General features: G+C 50.6%; 1 protein-coding gene across 2 annotated transcripts in view; it reads left to right on the forward strand.

Annotated features, from left to right (window-relative positions):
- Nucleotides 1–16603, forward strand: part of MARCO (macrophage receptor with collagenous structure) — a 189820-nt gene that overhangs the window by 69912 nt on the left and 103305 nt on the right. For both annotated transcript variants that reach the window (XM_075318730.1, XM_075318731.1), the window contains 3 exons: nucleotides 2761–2805; nucleotides 3171–3260; nucleotides 6741–6794. In XM_075318730.1, the coding sequence (XP_075174845.1) occupies nucleotides 2761–2805; nucleotides 3171–3260; nucleotides 6741–6794 (189 nt within the window). The remainder of the gene's footprint in view (nucleotides 1–2760; nucleotides 2806–3170; nucleotides 3261–6740; nucleotides 6795–16603) is intronic.

The raw sequence follows: 16603 nt of genomic DNA on the forward strand, positions 1-16603 counted from the left end.
AGCAGGAAAGAACGCGATGAGGAGCAGGAAAGAACGCGATGAGGTGCAGGAAAGAACGCGATGAGGAGCAGGAAAGAACGCGATGAGGAGCAGGAAAGAACGCGATGAGGTGCAGGACAGAACGCGATGAGGAGCAGGAAAGAACGCGATGAGGCGCAGGAAACAACGCGATGAGGAGCAGGAAAGAACGCGATGAGGGGCAGGACAGAACGCGATGAGACGCAGGAAAGAACGCGATGAGGGGCAGGACAGAACGCGATGAGGAGCAGGAAAGAACGCGATGAGGAGCAGGAAAGAACGCGATGAGGTGCAGGAAAGAACGCGATGAGGAGCAGGAAAGAACGCGATGAGGTGCAGGAAAGAACGCGATGAGGTGCAGGAAAGAACGCGATGAGGAGCAGGAAAGAACGCGATGAGGAGCAGGAAAGAACGCGATGAGACGCAGGAAAGAACGCGATGAGGAGCAGGAAAGAACGCGATGAGGTGCAGGAAAGAACGCGATGAGGAGCAGGAAAGAACGCGATGAGGAGCAGGAAAGAACGCGATGAGGTGCAGGAAAGAACGCGATGAGGAGCAGGAAAGAACGCGATGAGGAGCAGGAAAGAACGCGATGAGGAGCAGGAAAGAACGCGATGAGGAGCAGGAAAGAACGCGATGAGGTGCAGGACAGAACGCGATGAGGAGCAGGAAAGAACGCGATGAGGAGCAGGAAAGAACGCGATGAGGTGCAGGAAAGAACGCGATGAGGAGCAGGAAAGAACGCGATGAGGGGCAGGAAAGAACGCGATGAGGCGCAGGAAAGAACGCGATGAGACGCAGGACAGAACGCGATGAGACGCAGGACAGAACGCGATGAGACGCAGGAAAGAACGCGATGAGGGGCAGGACAGAACGCGATGAGGAGCAGGAAAGAACGCGATGAGGAGCAGGAAAGAACGCGATGAGGTGCAGGACAGAACGCGATGAGGAGCAGGAAAGAACGCGATGAGGAGCAGGAAAGAACGCGATGAGGGGCAGGACAGAACGCGATGAGACGCAGGAAAGAACGCGATGAGGGGCAGGACAGAACGCGATGAGACGCAGGAAAGAACGCGATGAGGGGCAGGACAGAACGCGATGAGACGCAGGAAAGAACGCGATGAGGAGCAGGAAAGAATGCGATGAGGAGCAGGACAGAACGCGATGAGACGCAGGACAGAACGCGATGAGGAGCAGGAAAGAGACTTAAGATTTAAAAATAAATAGATGTATTTTATATAGAATAAAAGTGATTGACAGAAATAAGCGTTCATTGTATGTTGATGAGTTATAGGAAAGGGAAAGTGGCGCTGTCCTCCAGATCACGAGGTGGACTCGATAATAGCCCATTTCTTTGCTAAATCAGTAAACGTTTCTTCTGTCACTTCTCCGTGCTTGGATCATTATTGCATGGGGTCTGCTGAGGCCTCGCACATGCTCCTCATTGGCTATCTTCCTGCAGCCCTCACACCTGCTGCTGCAGCCCTCACACCTGCTGCTGCAGCCCTCACACCTGCTGCTGCAGCGTTGGCCCTCCAGAGTGAAGCCAGCCCCCGTGTCATGTGATGGATATTTATATGGCTACTAGCACCTTTGTCCATTTTAGAGAATCCTGGTACACACATGATGTAAGCCTTGTTCCAGAATTATACCTAAGCAAAGCAACGTCAGCATATATGCACTCAATACAGACTCAAAAAATTCATGATTAGATTTGTTAGATTTAACAGTTAGCCTGCTGGGTACCTTTTGGATTACATGTTGTGGGAGACAGTTACTCCCTGCCTATTTACGATGGAGGAATCTGTGTTCCCATGCTGACTATAGCTTTTGCTAAACCAGTCCGTGTGATGTTGTGTTCCTATTGCTGGTGATTTATTGTGTGCTGCTTGGTATGCTGTGTAAATCCGCTCATCTGATTATTTCCTCCCTACTCTTTACTTCCTCCTTATCATGTATTGTCTTACATCTCCATGTGTGGTAGCCGTGTGATAGAGTTTTGGTTTTCCCATTTGACTATATTTGTGGGTTCACCACTCCTGTCCCAGTCCTCCCCAAGGAAGGGGGAGAGGGGGTATTAGATCAGGGCTGGCCAGGAGCAGGGCAAGGAAGTTGGATCAGACATCATCACCATTAGCCGTATCTCTGGGAGTAGGGACAGCTAGGACCCCTAGCCTAAAGGCTAGTCTAGGAGCCTTGGTCCCCTGTTATCCCCTCTAGCCCCATGACAATAAAAACAACAGGAGGGAGGTAAGACAAATGGGTGGGGAAAGACACAACAATGAGCTCTCCTAGGTTTTTTCAGTAAGGAACTTCACAGCTGCAATAGAAATGACACCACAGCTATGCAGCTCCACATCTGTACACATGGTCAGCAGATGTATGAGCTATAGCCGACATAGGGAGGAGTGAGGGGTGGATATTTATAGTAAAAGGCAGCAGCTGCAGCTGAGGATACGTCTAACTGATAGATCACTGCAGGATTGAAATGCACCTTAATCCCTTCAGTACTGGATGGCATTAAATATGCTCCAACTGAGGGTAAATGGTGAGCGGGCACTAAAGCGGATCTGTGATCCACAATACACTGTGACATTCTTTCTGATCCAGATCCCCCGAGGTCACATCAGGTCGTGCCACACTCCATTATTGTATGCCCTTCTGGTGGCCGCCTGTGCTGCTGCTTGTTTTACATGTGCTTTGACTGAAGTCAGTAGTCACTGACTATTCACTGTTCTTTAGGAATGAAGGGTGAGACGGGAAAACCAGGTCAAGATGGAGGAAAAGGTGAGCCACCTGGAGAAGCTTGGAAATGACAAGGATCCACTTGTGACAGGAATTTAGTTCTGAGAAGATCTGTGTAAGGACCATGCAAATAAAAGGCTCAACACATACAGCAAAGGGCTGTCCAAGGTAGGGTCAGCTCCAAACATGAGAAGCTGAACGCCCAACCGACATCTTTACGGTAAGAGCGGTGCAGGGGTGGAGGACTCGCCTCAGTGGATCCCTACAGGGGAGGAGGATTACCTCTGATATGAATGAATAACGCACAGGAGCACCCCTCCGGAGTTACAAAGGTTTCAGGCTTTAGAAATAACGGGACTGATTTATTGTCACAAAATGTATCAGCGTGTTCTGGTTCTGTCATGTAGGTTCTGTGGGAGCAGCTGGTCTTACTGGGCCTCCTGGTGCACAGGGGCCAAAGGGAAGCAAAGGGGAAATAGGACTGAATGGAAGCCCCGGTAAGAGATAGTCAAATGAAATTGGTGCAAATCCTCCCCTATTACTGCTTCTCCCACTTCTCGCTGCTCCTCCCTTTTACTTTGCTCCAACACTCTCAGTGCTTCTCCTGCCGTTAGTACTCCTTCCTGTCCTCTCAGTGCTCCTCCTGCCGTTAGTACTCCTTCCTGTCCTCTCAGTGCTCCTCCTGCCGTTAGTACTCCTTCCTGTCCTCTTAGTGCTCCTCCTGCCGTTAGTGCTCTTCCCTCTGTCTTAGTGCTCCTCCCTCTGTCTTAGTGCTCCTCCCACTGTTTTAGTGCTCCTCTCTCTGTCTTAGTGCTCCTCCCTCTCTATTAGTGATTCTCCCTCTGTCTTAGTGCTCCTCCCACTGTCTTAGTGCTCCTCTCTCTGTCTTAGTGCTCCTCCCTCTCTATTAGTGATTCTCCCTCTGTCTTAGTGTTCCTTCCTTTCTTAGTACTCCTTCCGCCCTCTTAGTGCTCCTCCCTCTGTCTTAGTGCTCCTCCCTCTGTCTTAGTGCTCCTCCTACCCTCTTAGTTCTCCTCCCTCTCTTAGTGCTCCTTCCTCTCTTAGTGCTCCTCCCACCCTCTTAGTGCTCCTCCCTCTCGCTTAGTGCTCCTCCCTTTGTCTTAGTGCTCCTCCCTTTGTCTTAGTGCTCCTCCCTCTGTCTTAGTGCTCCTCCTGCCCTTAGTGCTCCTCCCTCTGTCTTGGTGCTCCTCCCTCTGTCTTGGTGCTCCTCTCTCTTTCTTGGTGCTCCTCCCTCTGTCTTAGTGCTCCTCCCTCTGTCTTAGTGCTCCTCCTACCCTCTTAGTTCTCCTCCCTCTCTTAGTGCTCCTCTCACTCTTAGTGCTCCTCCCTCTCGCTTAGTGCTCCTCCTACCCTCTTAGTGCTCCTCCCTCTCTTAGTGCTCCTTCCTCTCTTAGTGCTCCTCTCACTCTCTTAGTGCTCCTCCCTCTCGCTTAGTGCTCCTCCTATCCTCTTAGTGCTCCTCCCTTTGTCTTAGTGCTCCTCCCTTTGTCTTAGTGCTCCTCCCTCTGTCTTAGTGCTCCTCCTGCCCTTAGTGCTCCTCCCTCTGTCTTGGTGCTCCTCCCTCTGTCTTGGTGCTCCTCCCTCTGTCTTAGTGCTCCTCCTACCCTCTTAGTTCTCCTCCCTCTCTTAGTGCTCCTTCCTCTCTTAGTGCTCCTCTCACTCTCTTAGTGCTCCTCCCTCTCAGTTAGTGCTCCTCCGACCCTCTTAGTGCTCCTTCCACCCCCTTAGTGCTCTTCCCACCTATTAGCACTCCTCTTGCCCTATTTCTGTCCATCCCTCTCCCCTACTGATTCTCCCACCCTCTTATTGCTGCACCCACCTTCTTACTGGCTCCTTACTTTTACTGGCTCCTCCATCACTCACTCCTCACTCACTCTCACTGACTCTTCACTCACTCTCACTGGCTCCTCACTCACTCTCACTGGCTCCTCCCTCCCTCACTGGCTTCTCCCTCCCTGACTCCTCCCTTCCTCATTGGCTCCTCCGTCCCTCACTGGCTCCTCCCTCACTGGCTCCTCTCTCACTGGCTCCTCCCTCACTGGCTCCTCTCTCACTCACTGACTGCTCCCTCACTGGTTCCTTCCTCCCTCACTGGCTCCTCCCTCCCTCACTGACTCCTCCCTCACTGGCTCCTCACTCTCACTGGCTCCTCCCTCCCTCACTGACTCCTTCCTCACTGGCTCCTCACTCATTCTCACTGGCTCCTCCCTCCCTCACTGACTTCTCCCTCATTGGCTCCTCACTGACTTCTCCCTCACTGGCTCCTCCCTCACTCTCACTGGCTCCTCCCTCACTGGCTCCTCCCTCCCTGGCTCCTCCCTGCCTCCTCCCTCCCTGGCTCCTCCCTCCTTGGCTCCTCCCTCCCTGGCTCCTCACTCACTCTCACTGGCTCCTCCCTCACTGACTGCTCCCTCACTGGTTCCTTCCTCCCTCACTGGCTCCTCCCTCCCTCACTGACTCCTCCCTCACTGGCTCCTCACTCTCACTGGCTCCTCCCTCCCTCACTGACTCCTTCCTCACTGGCTCCTCACTCATTCTCACTGGCTCCTCCCTCCCTCACTGACTTCTCCCTCATTGGCTCCTCTCTGACTTCTCCCTCACTGGCTCCTCACTCACTCTCACTGGCTCCTCCCTCACTGGCTCCTCCCTCCCTGGCTCCTCCCTGCCTCCCTGGCTCCTCCCTCACGGGCTCCTCCCTCCTTGGCTCCTCCCTCCCTGGCTCCTCACTCACTCTCACTGGCTCCTCCCTCACTGACTCCTCCCTCACTGGCTCCTCATGCACTCTCATTGGCTCCTCCCTCCCTCACTGACTTCTCCCTCACTGGCTCCTCACTCACTCTCACTGGCACCTCCCTCCCTGGCTCCTCCATCCCTGGCTCCTCCCTTCCTGGCTCCTCCCTCACTCTCACTGGCTCCTCCCTCACTGACTCCTCCCCCACTGGCTCCTCCCTCCTTTACTGACTTCTCCCTCACTGGCTCCTCACTCACTCTCACTGGCTCCTGTCTCCCTCACTGGCTCCTCCCTCACTGGCTCCTCCCTCCCTGGCTCCTCCCTGGCTCCTCTCTCCTTGGCGTCTCCCTCCCTGGCTCCTCCCTGGCTCCTCCCTCCCTGGCTCCTCCCTCCCTGGCTCCTCCCTCCCTGGCTCCTCTCTCACTCACTGACTCCTCCCTCCCTGGCTCCTCCCTGGCTCCTCTCTCTCTGGCTCCTTCCTGGCTCCTCTCTCTCTGGCTCCTCCCTCCCTTGCTCCTCCCTGGCTCCTCCCTCCCTGGCTCTTCCCTCCCTGGTTCCTTCCTGGCTTCTCTCTGGCTCCCCCCTGGATCCTCCCTCCCTGGCTCCTCTCTGGCTCCTCCATCCCTGGCTTCTTTCTGGCTCCTCCCTGGCTCCTCCCTCCCTGGCTCCTCCCTCCCTTGCTCCTCCCTGGCTCCTCCCTCCCTGGCTCCTCCCTTCCTGGCTCCTTCCTCCCTGGCTCCTCCCTTCCTGGCTCCTCCCTCCCTGGCTCCTCCCTCCCTGGCTCCTCCCTCTCTGGCTCCTCCCTCTCTGGCTCCTCCCTCCCTGGCTCCTCCCTCTCTGGCTCCTCCCTCCCTGGCTCCTCCCTCTCTGGCTCCTCCCTCTCTGGCTCCTCCCTCCCTGGCTCCTCCCTGGTTCCTCCCTGGCTCCTCCCTCCCTAGCTCCTCCCTCCCTGGCTCCTCCCTCTCTGGCTCCTCCCTCTCTGGCTCCTCCCTCTCTGGCTCCTCCCTCTCTGGCTCCTCCCTCCCTGGCTCCTCCCTCTCTGGCTCCTCCCTGGCTGATGCTTCTCATCCCTCCTCTGCAGTTTCCTCCTCTTTTCTCCCCGCTGTTATGGGGATGGGATGGCGCTGGGCGAGGGCGCGGTGCGTGGCAGGAGGTGACGTTGGTGTCGCTCTGCGCTTTGTCTGATTCAGAACATTTTAACCTGGTTTTGTTTTGTCCTGTGAAGGATCACGAGGAAATCCCGGAGAAAATGGAGCAAAGGGGCAGAAAGGTGAATCAGGTAATTGTGCCGCCATATGGAAAGAATCTGCTGTATACCGACGCTATATATTCACCATATATACAGACGCTATACACCATATATACAGACACTATATATACACCTTATATACAGATGCTATATACACACCATATATACAGACACTATATATACACCATATATACAGACACTATATATACACCATATATACAGACACTATATATACACCATATATACAGATGCTATATATACACCTTATATACAAACGCTATATATACACCATATATACAGACACTATATATACACCATATATACAGACGCTATATATACACCATATATACAGACACTATATATACACCATATATACAGACGCTATATATACACCATATATACAGATGCTATATATACACCTTATATACAAACGCTATATATACACCATATATACAGACACTATATATACACCATATATACAGACGCTATATATACACCATATATACAGACGCTATATATACACCATATATACAGACACTATATATACACCATATATACAGACGCTATATATACACCTTATATACAGACGCTATATACACACACCATATATACAGACACTATATACACACCATATATACAGACACTATATATATACAACTTATATACAGACACTATATATACACCATATATACAGACGCTATATATACACCATATATACAGACACTATATATACACCATATATACAGACACTATATCTACACCATATATACAGACACTATATACACACCATATATACAGACGCTATATATACACACCATATATACAGACGCTATATATACACCATATATACAGACACTATATACACACCATATATACAGACGCTATATACACACCATATATACAGACGCTATATATACACCATATATACAGACACTATATACACACCATATATACAGACGCTATATATACACACCATATATACAGACGCTATGTATACACCATATATACAGACGCTATATATACACCTTATATACAGACACTATATATACACCATATATACAGACTCCATATACACCTTATATACAGACACTATATATACACACCATATATACAGACCACACCCCGTAATATTATGCAATATATATTTAAATACATATAAAACAATATTTAATCATCTGTATTTCTAAGTAACAAAATTCAACAGGATTTTTTTGCATGTAAAAATATTTAAATGCTGCAAAGGTTAGTGCCGATCAGCTGTGCCCGCCCGTCTCCTCCGTCCTCAGTATTCAGTGACTGCCCGTCTCCTCCGTCCTCAGTATTCAGTGACTGCCCGTCTCCTCCATCCTCAGTATTCAGTGACCGCCCGTCTCCTCCGTCCTCAGTATTCAGTGACCGCCCGTCTCCTCCATCCTCAGTATTCAGTGACTGCCCGTCTCCTCCGTCCTCAGTATTCAGTGACTGCCCGTCTCCTCCGTCCTCAGTATTCAGTGACTGCCCGTCTCCTCCGTCCTCAGTATTCAGTGACTGTCCGTCTCCTCCGTCCTCAGTATTCAGTGACCGCCCGTCTCCTCCGTCCTCAGTATTCAGTGACTGCCCATCTCCTCCGTCCTCAGTATTCAGTGACTGCCCGTCTTCTCCGTCCTCAGTATTCAGTGACTGCCCGTCTCCTCCATCCTCAGTATTCAGAGACCGCCCGTCTCCTCCGTCCTCAGTATTCAGTGACCGCTCGTCTCCTCCGTCCTCAGTATTCAGTGACCGCTCGTCTCCTCCGTCCTCAGTATTCAGTGACCGCTCGTCTCCTCCGTCCTCAGTATTCAGTGACCGCTCGTCTCCTCCATCCTCAGTATTCAGTGACCGCTTGTCTCCTCCGTCCTCAGTATTCAGTGACCGCCCGTCTCCTCCGTCCTCAGTATTCAGTGACCGCCCGTCTCCTCCGTCCTCAGTATTCAGTGACCGCCCGTCTCCTCTGTCCTCACTATTCAGTGACCGCCCGTCTCTTCCATCCTCAGTATTCAGTGACCGCCCGTCTCCTCTGTCCTCACTATTCAGTGACCGCCCATCTCCTCCATCCTCAGTATTCAGTGACCGCCCATCTCCTCCATCCTCAGTATTCAGTGACCGCCCATCTCCTCCATCCTCAGTATTCAGTGACCGCCCGTCTCCTCCATCCTCAGTATTCAGTGACCGCCCGTCTCCTTTGTCCTCAGTATTCAGTGACCGCCCGTCTCCTCCGTCCTCAGTATTCAGTGACCGCCCGTCTCCTCTGTCCTCACTATTCAGTGACCGCCCATCTCCTCCATCCTCAGTATTCAGTGACCGCCCGTCTCCTCCATCCTCAGTATTCAGTGACCGCCCGTCTCCTCCATCCTCAGTATTCAGTGACCGCCCATCTCCTCCATCCTCAGTATTCAGTGACCGCCCGTCTCCTCCGTCCTCAGTATTCAGTGACCGCCCGTCTCCTCCGTCCTCAGTATTCAGTGACCGCCCGTCTCCTTTGTCCTCAGTATTCAGTGACCGCCCGTCTCCTTTGTCCTCAGTATTCAGTGACCGCCCGTCTCCTCCGTCCTCAGTATTCAGTGACCGCCCGTCTCCTCCGTCCTCAGTATTCAGTGACCGCCCGTCTCCTTTGTCCTCAGTATTCAGTGACCGCCCGTCTCCTCCGTCCTCAGTATTCAGTGACCGCCCGTCTCCTCCGTCCTCAGTATTCAGTGACCGCCTGTCTCCTCCATAACTTCTTCCCATCACTTGTACACAGGGTATGGATAGTGAGGAGTGAGTGTGCTCGGCAATGCTGCTTTCTCCATTGAGTATCATGTGGAGCTTTAGTTCTGGGATTAGAGTGAAGCAGCTTCTTTCAGTGATTGGAGCCATCACATTCCTAGGGTGAGTGCAGGGACTGCTCCTTCAGCTGGACTCTTACACAGCTCTCTACAACTCTCTATTTCTCTCTCTTGCATTTGACTGTCTCACTCAGATATAGCAGAGCTGAAATTGTCCGATGTAGCAGAGCTGAGACTGTCAGATGTAGCAGAGCTGAGACTGTCAGATGTAGCAGAGCTGAAATTGTCAGATGTAGCAGAGCTGAGACTGTCAGATGTAGCAGAGCTGAGACTGTCAGATGTAGCAGAGCTGAGACTGTCAGATGTAGCAGAGCTGAGACTCTCAGATGTAGCAGAGCTGAGACTGTCAGATGTAGCAGAGCTGAAACTGTCAGATTTGGCAGAGCTGAGACTGTCAGATGTAGCAGAGCTGAAACTGTCAGATTTGGCAGAGCTGAGACTGTCAGATGTAGCAGAGCTGAAACTGTCAGATTTGGCAGAGCTGAGACTGTCAGATGTAGCAGAGCTGAGACTGTCAGATGTTGCAGAGCTGAGACTGTCAGATGTAGCAGAGATGAGACTGTCAGATGTAGCAGAGATGAGACTGTCAGATGTAGCAGAGCTGAGACTGTCAGATGTAGCAGAGCTGAGACTGTCAGATGCTGCAGAGCTGAGACTGTCAGATGTAGCAGAGATGAGACTGTCAGATGTAGCAGAGATGAGACTGTCAGATGTAGCAGAGCTGAGACTGTCAGATGTAGCAGAGCTGAGACTGTCAGATGTAGCAGAGCTGAGACTGTCAGATGTAGCAGAGATGAGACTGTCAGATGTAGCAGAGCTGAGACTGTCAGATGTAGCAGAGCTGAGACTGTCAGATGTAGCAGAGCTGAGACTGTCAGATGCTGCAGAGCTGAGACTGTCAGATGTAGCAGAGATGAGACTGTCAGATGTAGCAGAGCTGAGACTGTCAGATGTAGCAGAGCTGAGACTGTCAGATGTAGCAGAGCTGAGACTGTCAGATGTAGCAGAGATGAGACTGTCAGATGTAGCAGAGCTGAGACTGTCAGATGTAGCAGAGCTGAGACTGTCAGATGTAGCAGAGCTGAGACTGTCAGATGCTGCAGAGCTGAGACTGTCAGATGTAGCAGAGATGAGACTGTCAGATGTAGCAGAGATGAGACTGTCAGATGTAGCAGAGCTGAGACTGTCAGATGCTGCAGAGCTGAGACTGTCAGATGTAGCAGAGATGAGACTGTCAGATGTAGCAGAGATGAGACTGTCAGATGTAGCAGAGCTGAGACTGTCAGATGTAGCAGAGATGAGACTGTCAGATGTAGCAGAGCTGAGACTGTCAGATGTAGCAGAGATGAGACTGTCAGATGTAGCAGAGCTGAGACTGTCAGATGTAGCAGAGCTGAGACTGTCAGATGTTGCAGAGCTGAGACTGTCAGATGTAGCAGAGCTGAGACTGTCAGATGTAGCAGAGCTGAGACTGTCAGATGTAGCAGAGCTGAGACAGATGTAGCGTCTTTGACATTCTCAGCTGTACTACATCTGACCGTCTCTGTTCTGCCACATCTGAGTCAGATGTACGTAATGGTAATGGTAATATTATGTTGGGTCTATACAAATATATAAAAAAATGAGAGGTCTACAATATGACCCTCTCAATTAAAAGAGCAAAAACCAAGTATAAAATAAGTATTTTTTATTAATATATGTTTAAAAAAAAAGAGAATAAAATAACAGAAAAGAAGTGAGAGAGGAATAACCGGTGATGGAAGCAAAGTCTCAGGCAGCAATCGCCTAAGGTGCAAATGGCTCTAATGGCAATTCCTGATAGGTGCAAATAGCACAGACGGGGTGATACAAGGAAAGTGATACTTATGCATATCATACATAATGACCTTTACATGTATATACATATGTTATATATATACATATGTTATAGATTTTGTTTCATGGGGTACAAAAAGCTGAGTAAGGTGACACCAGAAAACAATCCTACCACGTTAGAGAAATTATCAGCTGGCTCAACTGATGGCCGATAAAAGGTGTCTCATTACCAAGTGGCCACACAAGAAACATCTCACGACGGGTAAAACCAGTGAGCCGTTTCAAGATCTTTGCAACTTTATTGTTGTAAATCATCCTGATGACATTGGTTACACAAGAATTTCTAAACTACTGAAGATTCCAGTGACTGTTGGGGCCATAATCTGGAAATGAAAAGATCATCATTTCTATCGGCCACAACCAGGTGCTCCCCACAAGATTTCAGACAGAGAGAGAAGAATTATCAGAAGAATTGTCATAGAGTGAAGAATCACCTGTGGAGGCTACAGAAAGACCTGGAATCAGCAAAGACAATTGTTTCATAGAAAACAATAAGTAATGCACTCCTCCTCCATGGCCTATATGCATACTCCTGTATGGACGCCACCACTGCTGAACAAAAAGCAGGTTCAGGGGGGTTTAAAGTTTACTCAACATTTAGACAAGCCTGTGAAATACTGGAAAATAATTTGGTCAGATGAGTCCAAAACTGAACTTTTTGGAGGTCATAATACACATCATGTTTAGAGCCCAAAAGGCAAAATCACTCCCAAAACACCAACACGAGTGAAATGTGGAGGAGGGAACATCCTGGTGTGCGGCTGGTTTTCAGCAGACGGTGCTGGAATCTTCATATTATTATAGGAAGGATGAATGGACTAATGTACTGAGACATTCCTGATAAATATCTGCTGCCATCCACCAGAATGATGGCGTGTGTGTGGAAGAATGGGCCAAAATCCACCTGAGCAATGCAGGGACTAGTGTCTCCATACAGGATGTGAGGAGTGTGTGTGGAAGAATGGGCCAAAATCCACCTGAGCAATGCAGGCGACTAGTGTCTCCATACAGGATGTGAGGAGTGTGTGCGGAAGAATGGCCAAAATCCACCTGAGCAATGCAGGCGACTAGTGTCTCCATACAGGATGTGAGGAGTGTGTGCAGAAGAATGGACCAAAATCCACCTGAGCAATGCAGGTGACTAGTGTCTCCATACAGGATGTGAGGAGTGTGTGCGGAAGAATGGCCAAAATCCACCTGAGCAATGCAGGGACTAGTGTCTCCATACAGGATGTGAGGCGTGTGTGCGGAAGAATGGCCAAAATCCACCTGAGCAATGCAGGCGACTAGTGTCTCCATACAGGATGTGAGGAGTGTGTGCGGAAGAATAGGCCAATATCCACCTGAGCAATGCAGGCGACTAGTGTCTCCATACAGGATGTGAGGAGTGTGTGCGAAAGACTGGGCCAAAATCCACCTGAGCAATGCAGGCGACTAGTGTCTCCATACAGGATGTGAGGAGTGTGTGCAGAAGAATGGCCAAAATCCACCTGAGCAATGCAGGTGACTAGTGTCTCCATACAGGATGTGAGGAGTGTGTGCGGAAGAATGAGCCAAAATCCACCTGAGCAATGCAGGTGACTAGTGTCTCCATACAGGATGTGAGGAGTGTGTGCGGAAGAATGGGCCAAACTCCACCTGAGCAATGCAGGCGACTAGTGTCTCCATACAGGATGTGAGGAGTGTGTGCGGAAGAATGGGCCAAAATCCACCTGAGCAATGCAGGCGACTAGTGTCTCCATACAGGATGTGAGGAGTGTGTGTGGAAGAATGGGCCAAAATCCACCTGAGCAATGCAGGCGACTAGTGTCTCCATACAGGATGTGAGGAGTGTGTGCGGAAGAATGGCCAAAATCCACCTGAGCAATGCAGGCGACTAGTGTCTCCATACAGGATGTGAGGAGTGTGTGTGGAAGAATGGCCAAAATCCACCTGAGCAATGCAGGCGACTAGTGTCTCCATACAGGATGTGAGGAGTGTGTGTGTGGAAGAATGGGCCAAAATCCACCTGAGCAATGCAGGTGACTAGTGTCTCCATACAGGATGTGAGGAGTGTGCGGAAGAATGGGAGAAAATCCACCTGAGCAATGCAGGCGACTAGTGTCTCCATACAGGATGTGAGGAGTGTGTGCTGAAGAATGGACCAAAATCCACCTGAGCAATGCAGGCGACCAGTGTCTCCATACAGGATGTGAGGAATGTGTGTGGAAGAATGGGCCAAAATCCACCTGAGCAATGCAGGCGACTAGTGTCTCCATACAGGATGTGAGGAGTGTGTGCGGAAGAATGGGCCAAAATCCACCTGAGCAATGCAGGCGACCAGTGTCTCCATACAGGATGTGAGGAGTGTGTGTGGAAGAATGGGCCAAAATCCACCTGAGCAATGCAGGTGACTAGTGTCTCCATACAGGATGTGAGGAGTGTGTGCGGAAGAATGGGCCAAAATCCACCTGAGCAATGCAGGCGACTAGTATCTCCATACAGGATGTGAGGAGTGTGTGCGGAAGAATGGGCCAAAATCCACCTGAGCAATGCAGGCGACTAGTGTCTCCATACAGGATGTGAGGAGTGTGTGTGCGGAAGAATGGGCCAAAATCCACCTGAGCAATGCAGGCGACTAGTATCTCCATACAGGATGTGAGGAGTGTGTGCGGAAGAATGGGCCAAAATCCACCTGAGCAATGCAGGCGACTAGTGTCTCCATACAGGATGTGAGGAGTGTGTGCTGAAGAATGGGCCAAAATCCCCTGAGCAATGCAAGCGACTAGTGTCTCCATACAGGATGTGAGGAGTGTGTGCGGAAAAATGGACCAAAATCCACCTGAGCAATGCAGGTGACTAGTGTCTCCATACAGGATGTGAGGAGTGTGTGCGGAAGAATGGGCCAAACTCCACCTGAGCAATGCAGGTGACTAGTATCTCCATACAGGATGTGAGGAGTGTGTGCGGAAGAATGGGCCAAACTCCACCTGAGCAATGCAGGCGACTAGTATCTCCATACAGGATGTGAGGAGTGTGTGCGGAAGAATGGACCAAAATCCACCTGAGCAATGCAGGCGACTAGTGTCTCCATACAGGATGTGAGGAGTGTGTGCGGAAGAATGGACCAAAATCCACCTGAGCAATGCAGGCGACTAGTGTCTCCATACAGGATGTGAGGAGTGTGTGCGGAAGAATGGGCAAAATCCACCTGAGCAATGCAGGTGACTAGTGTCTCCATACAGGATGTGAGGAGTGGGTGCGGAAGAATGGACCAAATCCACCTGAGCAATGCAGGCGACTAGTGTCTCCATACAGGATGTGAGGAGTGTGTGCGGAAGAATGGGCCAAAATCCACCTGAGCAATGCAGGTGACTAGTGTCTCCATACAGGATGTGAGGAGTGTGTGCGGAAGAATGGGCCAAAATCCACCTGAGCAATGCAGGTGACTAGTGTCTCCATACAGGATGTGAGGAGTGTGTGTGCGGAAGAATGGGCCAAAATCCACCTGAGCAATGCAGGCGACTAGTATCTCCATACAGGATGTGAGGAGTGTGTGCGGAAGAATGGACCAAAATCCACCTGAGCAATGCAGGCGACTAGTGTCTCCATACAGGATGTGAGGAGTGTGTGCTGAAGAATGGGCCAAAATCCCCTGAGCAATGCAAGCGACTAGTGTCTCCATACAGGATGTGAGGAGTGTGTGCGGAAAAATGGACCAAAATCCACCTGAGCAATGCAGGTGACTAGTGTCTCCATACAGGATGTGAGGAGTGTGTGCGGAAGAATGGGCCAAACTCCACCTGAGCAATGCAGGCGACTAGTGTCTCCATACAGGATGTGAGGAGTGTGTGCGGAAGAATGGTCCAAACTCCACCTGAGCAATGCAGGCGACTAGTGTCTCCATACAGGATGTGAGGAGTGTGTGCGGAAGAATGGTCCAAACTCCACCTGAGCAATGCAGGCGACTAGTGTCTCCATACAGGATGTGAGGAGTGTGTGCAGAAGAATGGGCCAAAATCCACCTGAGCAATGCAGGCGACTAGTGTCTCCATACAGGATGTGAGGAGTGTGTGCTGAAGAATGGGCCAAAATCCCCTGAGCAATGCAAGCGACTAGTGTCTCCATACAGGATGTGAGGAGTGTGTGCGGAAAAATGGACCAAAATCCACCTGAGCAATGCAGGTGACTAGTGTCTCCATACAGGATGTGAGGAGTGTGTGCGGAAGAATGGGCCAAACTCCACCTGAGCAATGCAGGCGACTAGTGTCTCCATACAGGATGTGAGGAGTGTGTGCGGAAGAATGGTCCAAACTCCACCTGAGCAATGCAGGCGACTAGTGTCTCCATACAGGATGTGAGGAGTGTGTGCGGAAGAATGGACCAAAATCCACCTGAGCAATGCAGGCGACTAGTGTCTCCATACAGGATGTGAGGAGTGTGTGCAGAAGAATGGCCCAAAATCCACCTGAGCAATGCAGGTGACTAGTGTCTCCATACAGGATGTGAGGAGTGTGCGGAAGAATGGGCCAAAATCCACCTGAGCAATGCAGGCGACCAGTTTCTCCATACAGGATGTGAGGAGTGTGCGGAAGAATGGGCCAAAATCCACCTGAGCAATGCAGGTGACTAGTGTCTCCATACAGGAGGTGAGGAGTGTGTGTGCGGAAGAATGGGCCAAACTCCACCTGAGCAATGCAGGCGACTAGTGTCTCCATACAGGATGTGAGGAGTGTGCGGAAGAATGGGCCAAAATCCACCTGAGCAATGCAGGTGACTAGTGTCTCCATACAGGATGTGAAGAGTGTGTGTGGAAGAATGGGCCAAAATCCCCCTGAGCAATGCAGGGACTAGTGTCTCCATACAGAATGTGAGGAGTGTGTGCGGAAGAATGGGCCAAAATCCACCTGAGCAATGCAGGCGACTAGTGTCTCCATACAGGATGTGAGGAGTGTGTGTGGAAGAATGGGCCAAAATCCACCCGAGCAATGCAGGCGACTAGTGTCTCCATACAGGATGTGAGGAGTGTGTGCAGAAGAATGGGCCAAAATCCACCTGAGCAATGCAGGCGACTAGTGTCTCCATACAGGATGTGAGGAGTGTGTGCAGAAGAATGGGCCAAAATCCACCTGAGCAATGCAG

The sequence above is a fragment of the Anomaloglossus baeobatrachus genome, chromosome 7 (genome assembly GCF_048569485.1).
Source record: "Anomaloglossus baeobatrachus isolate aAnoBae1 chromosome 7, aAnoBae1.hap1, whole genome shotgun sequence".
NCBI lineage: Eukaryota > Metazoa > Chordata > Amphibia > Anura > Aromobatidae > Anomaloglossus > Anomaloglossus baeobatrachus.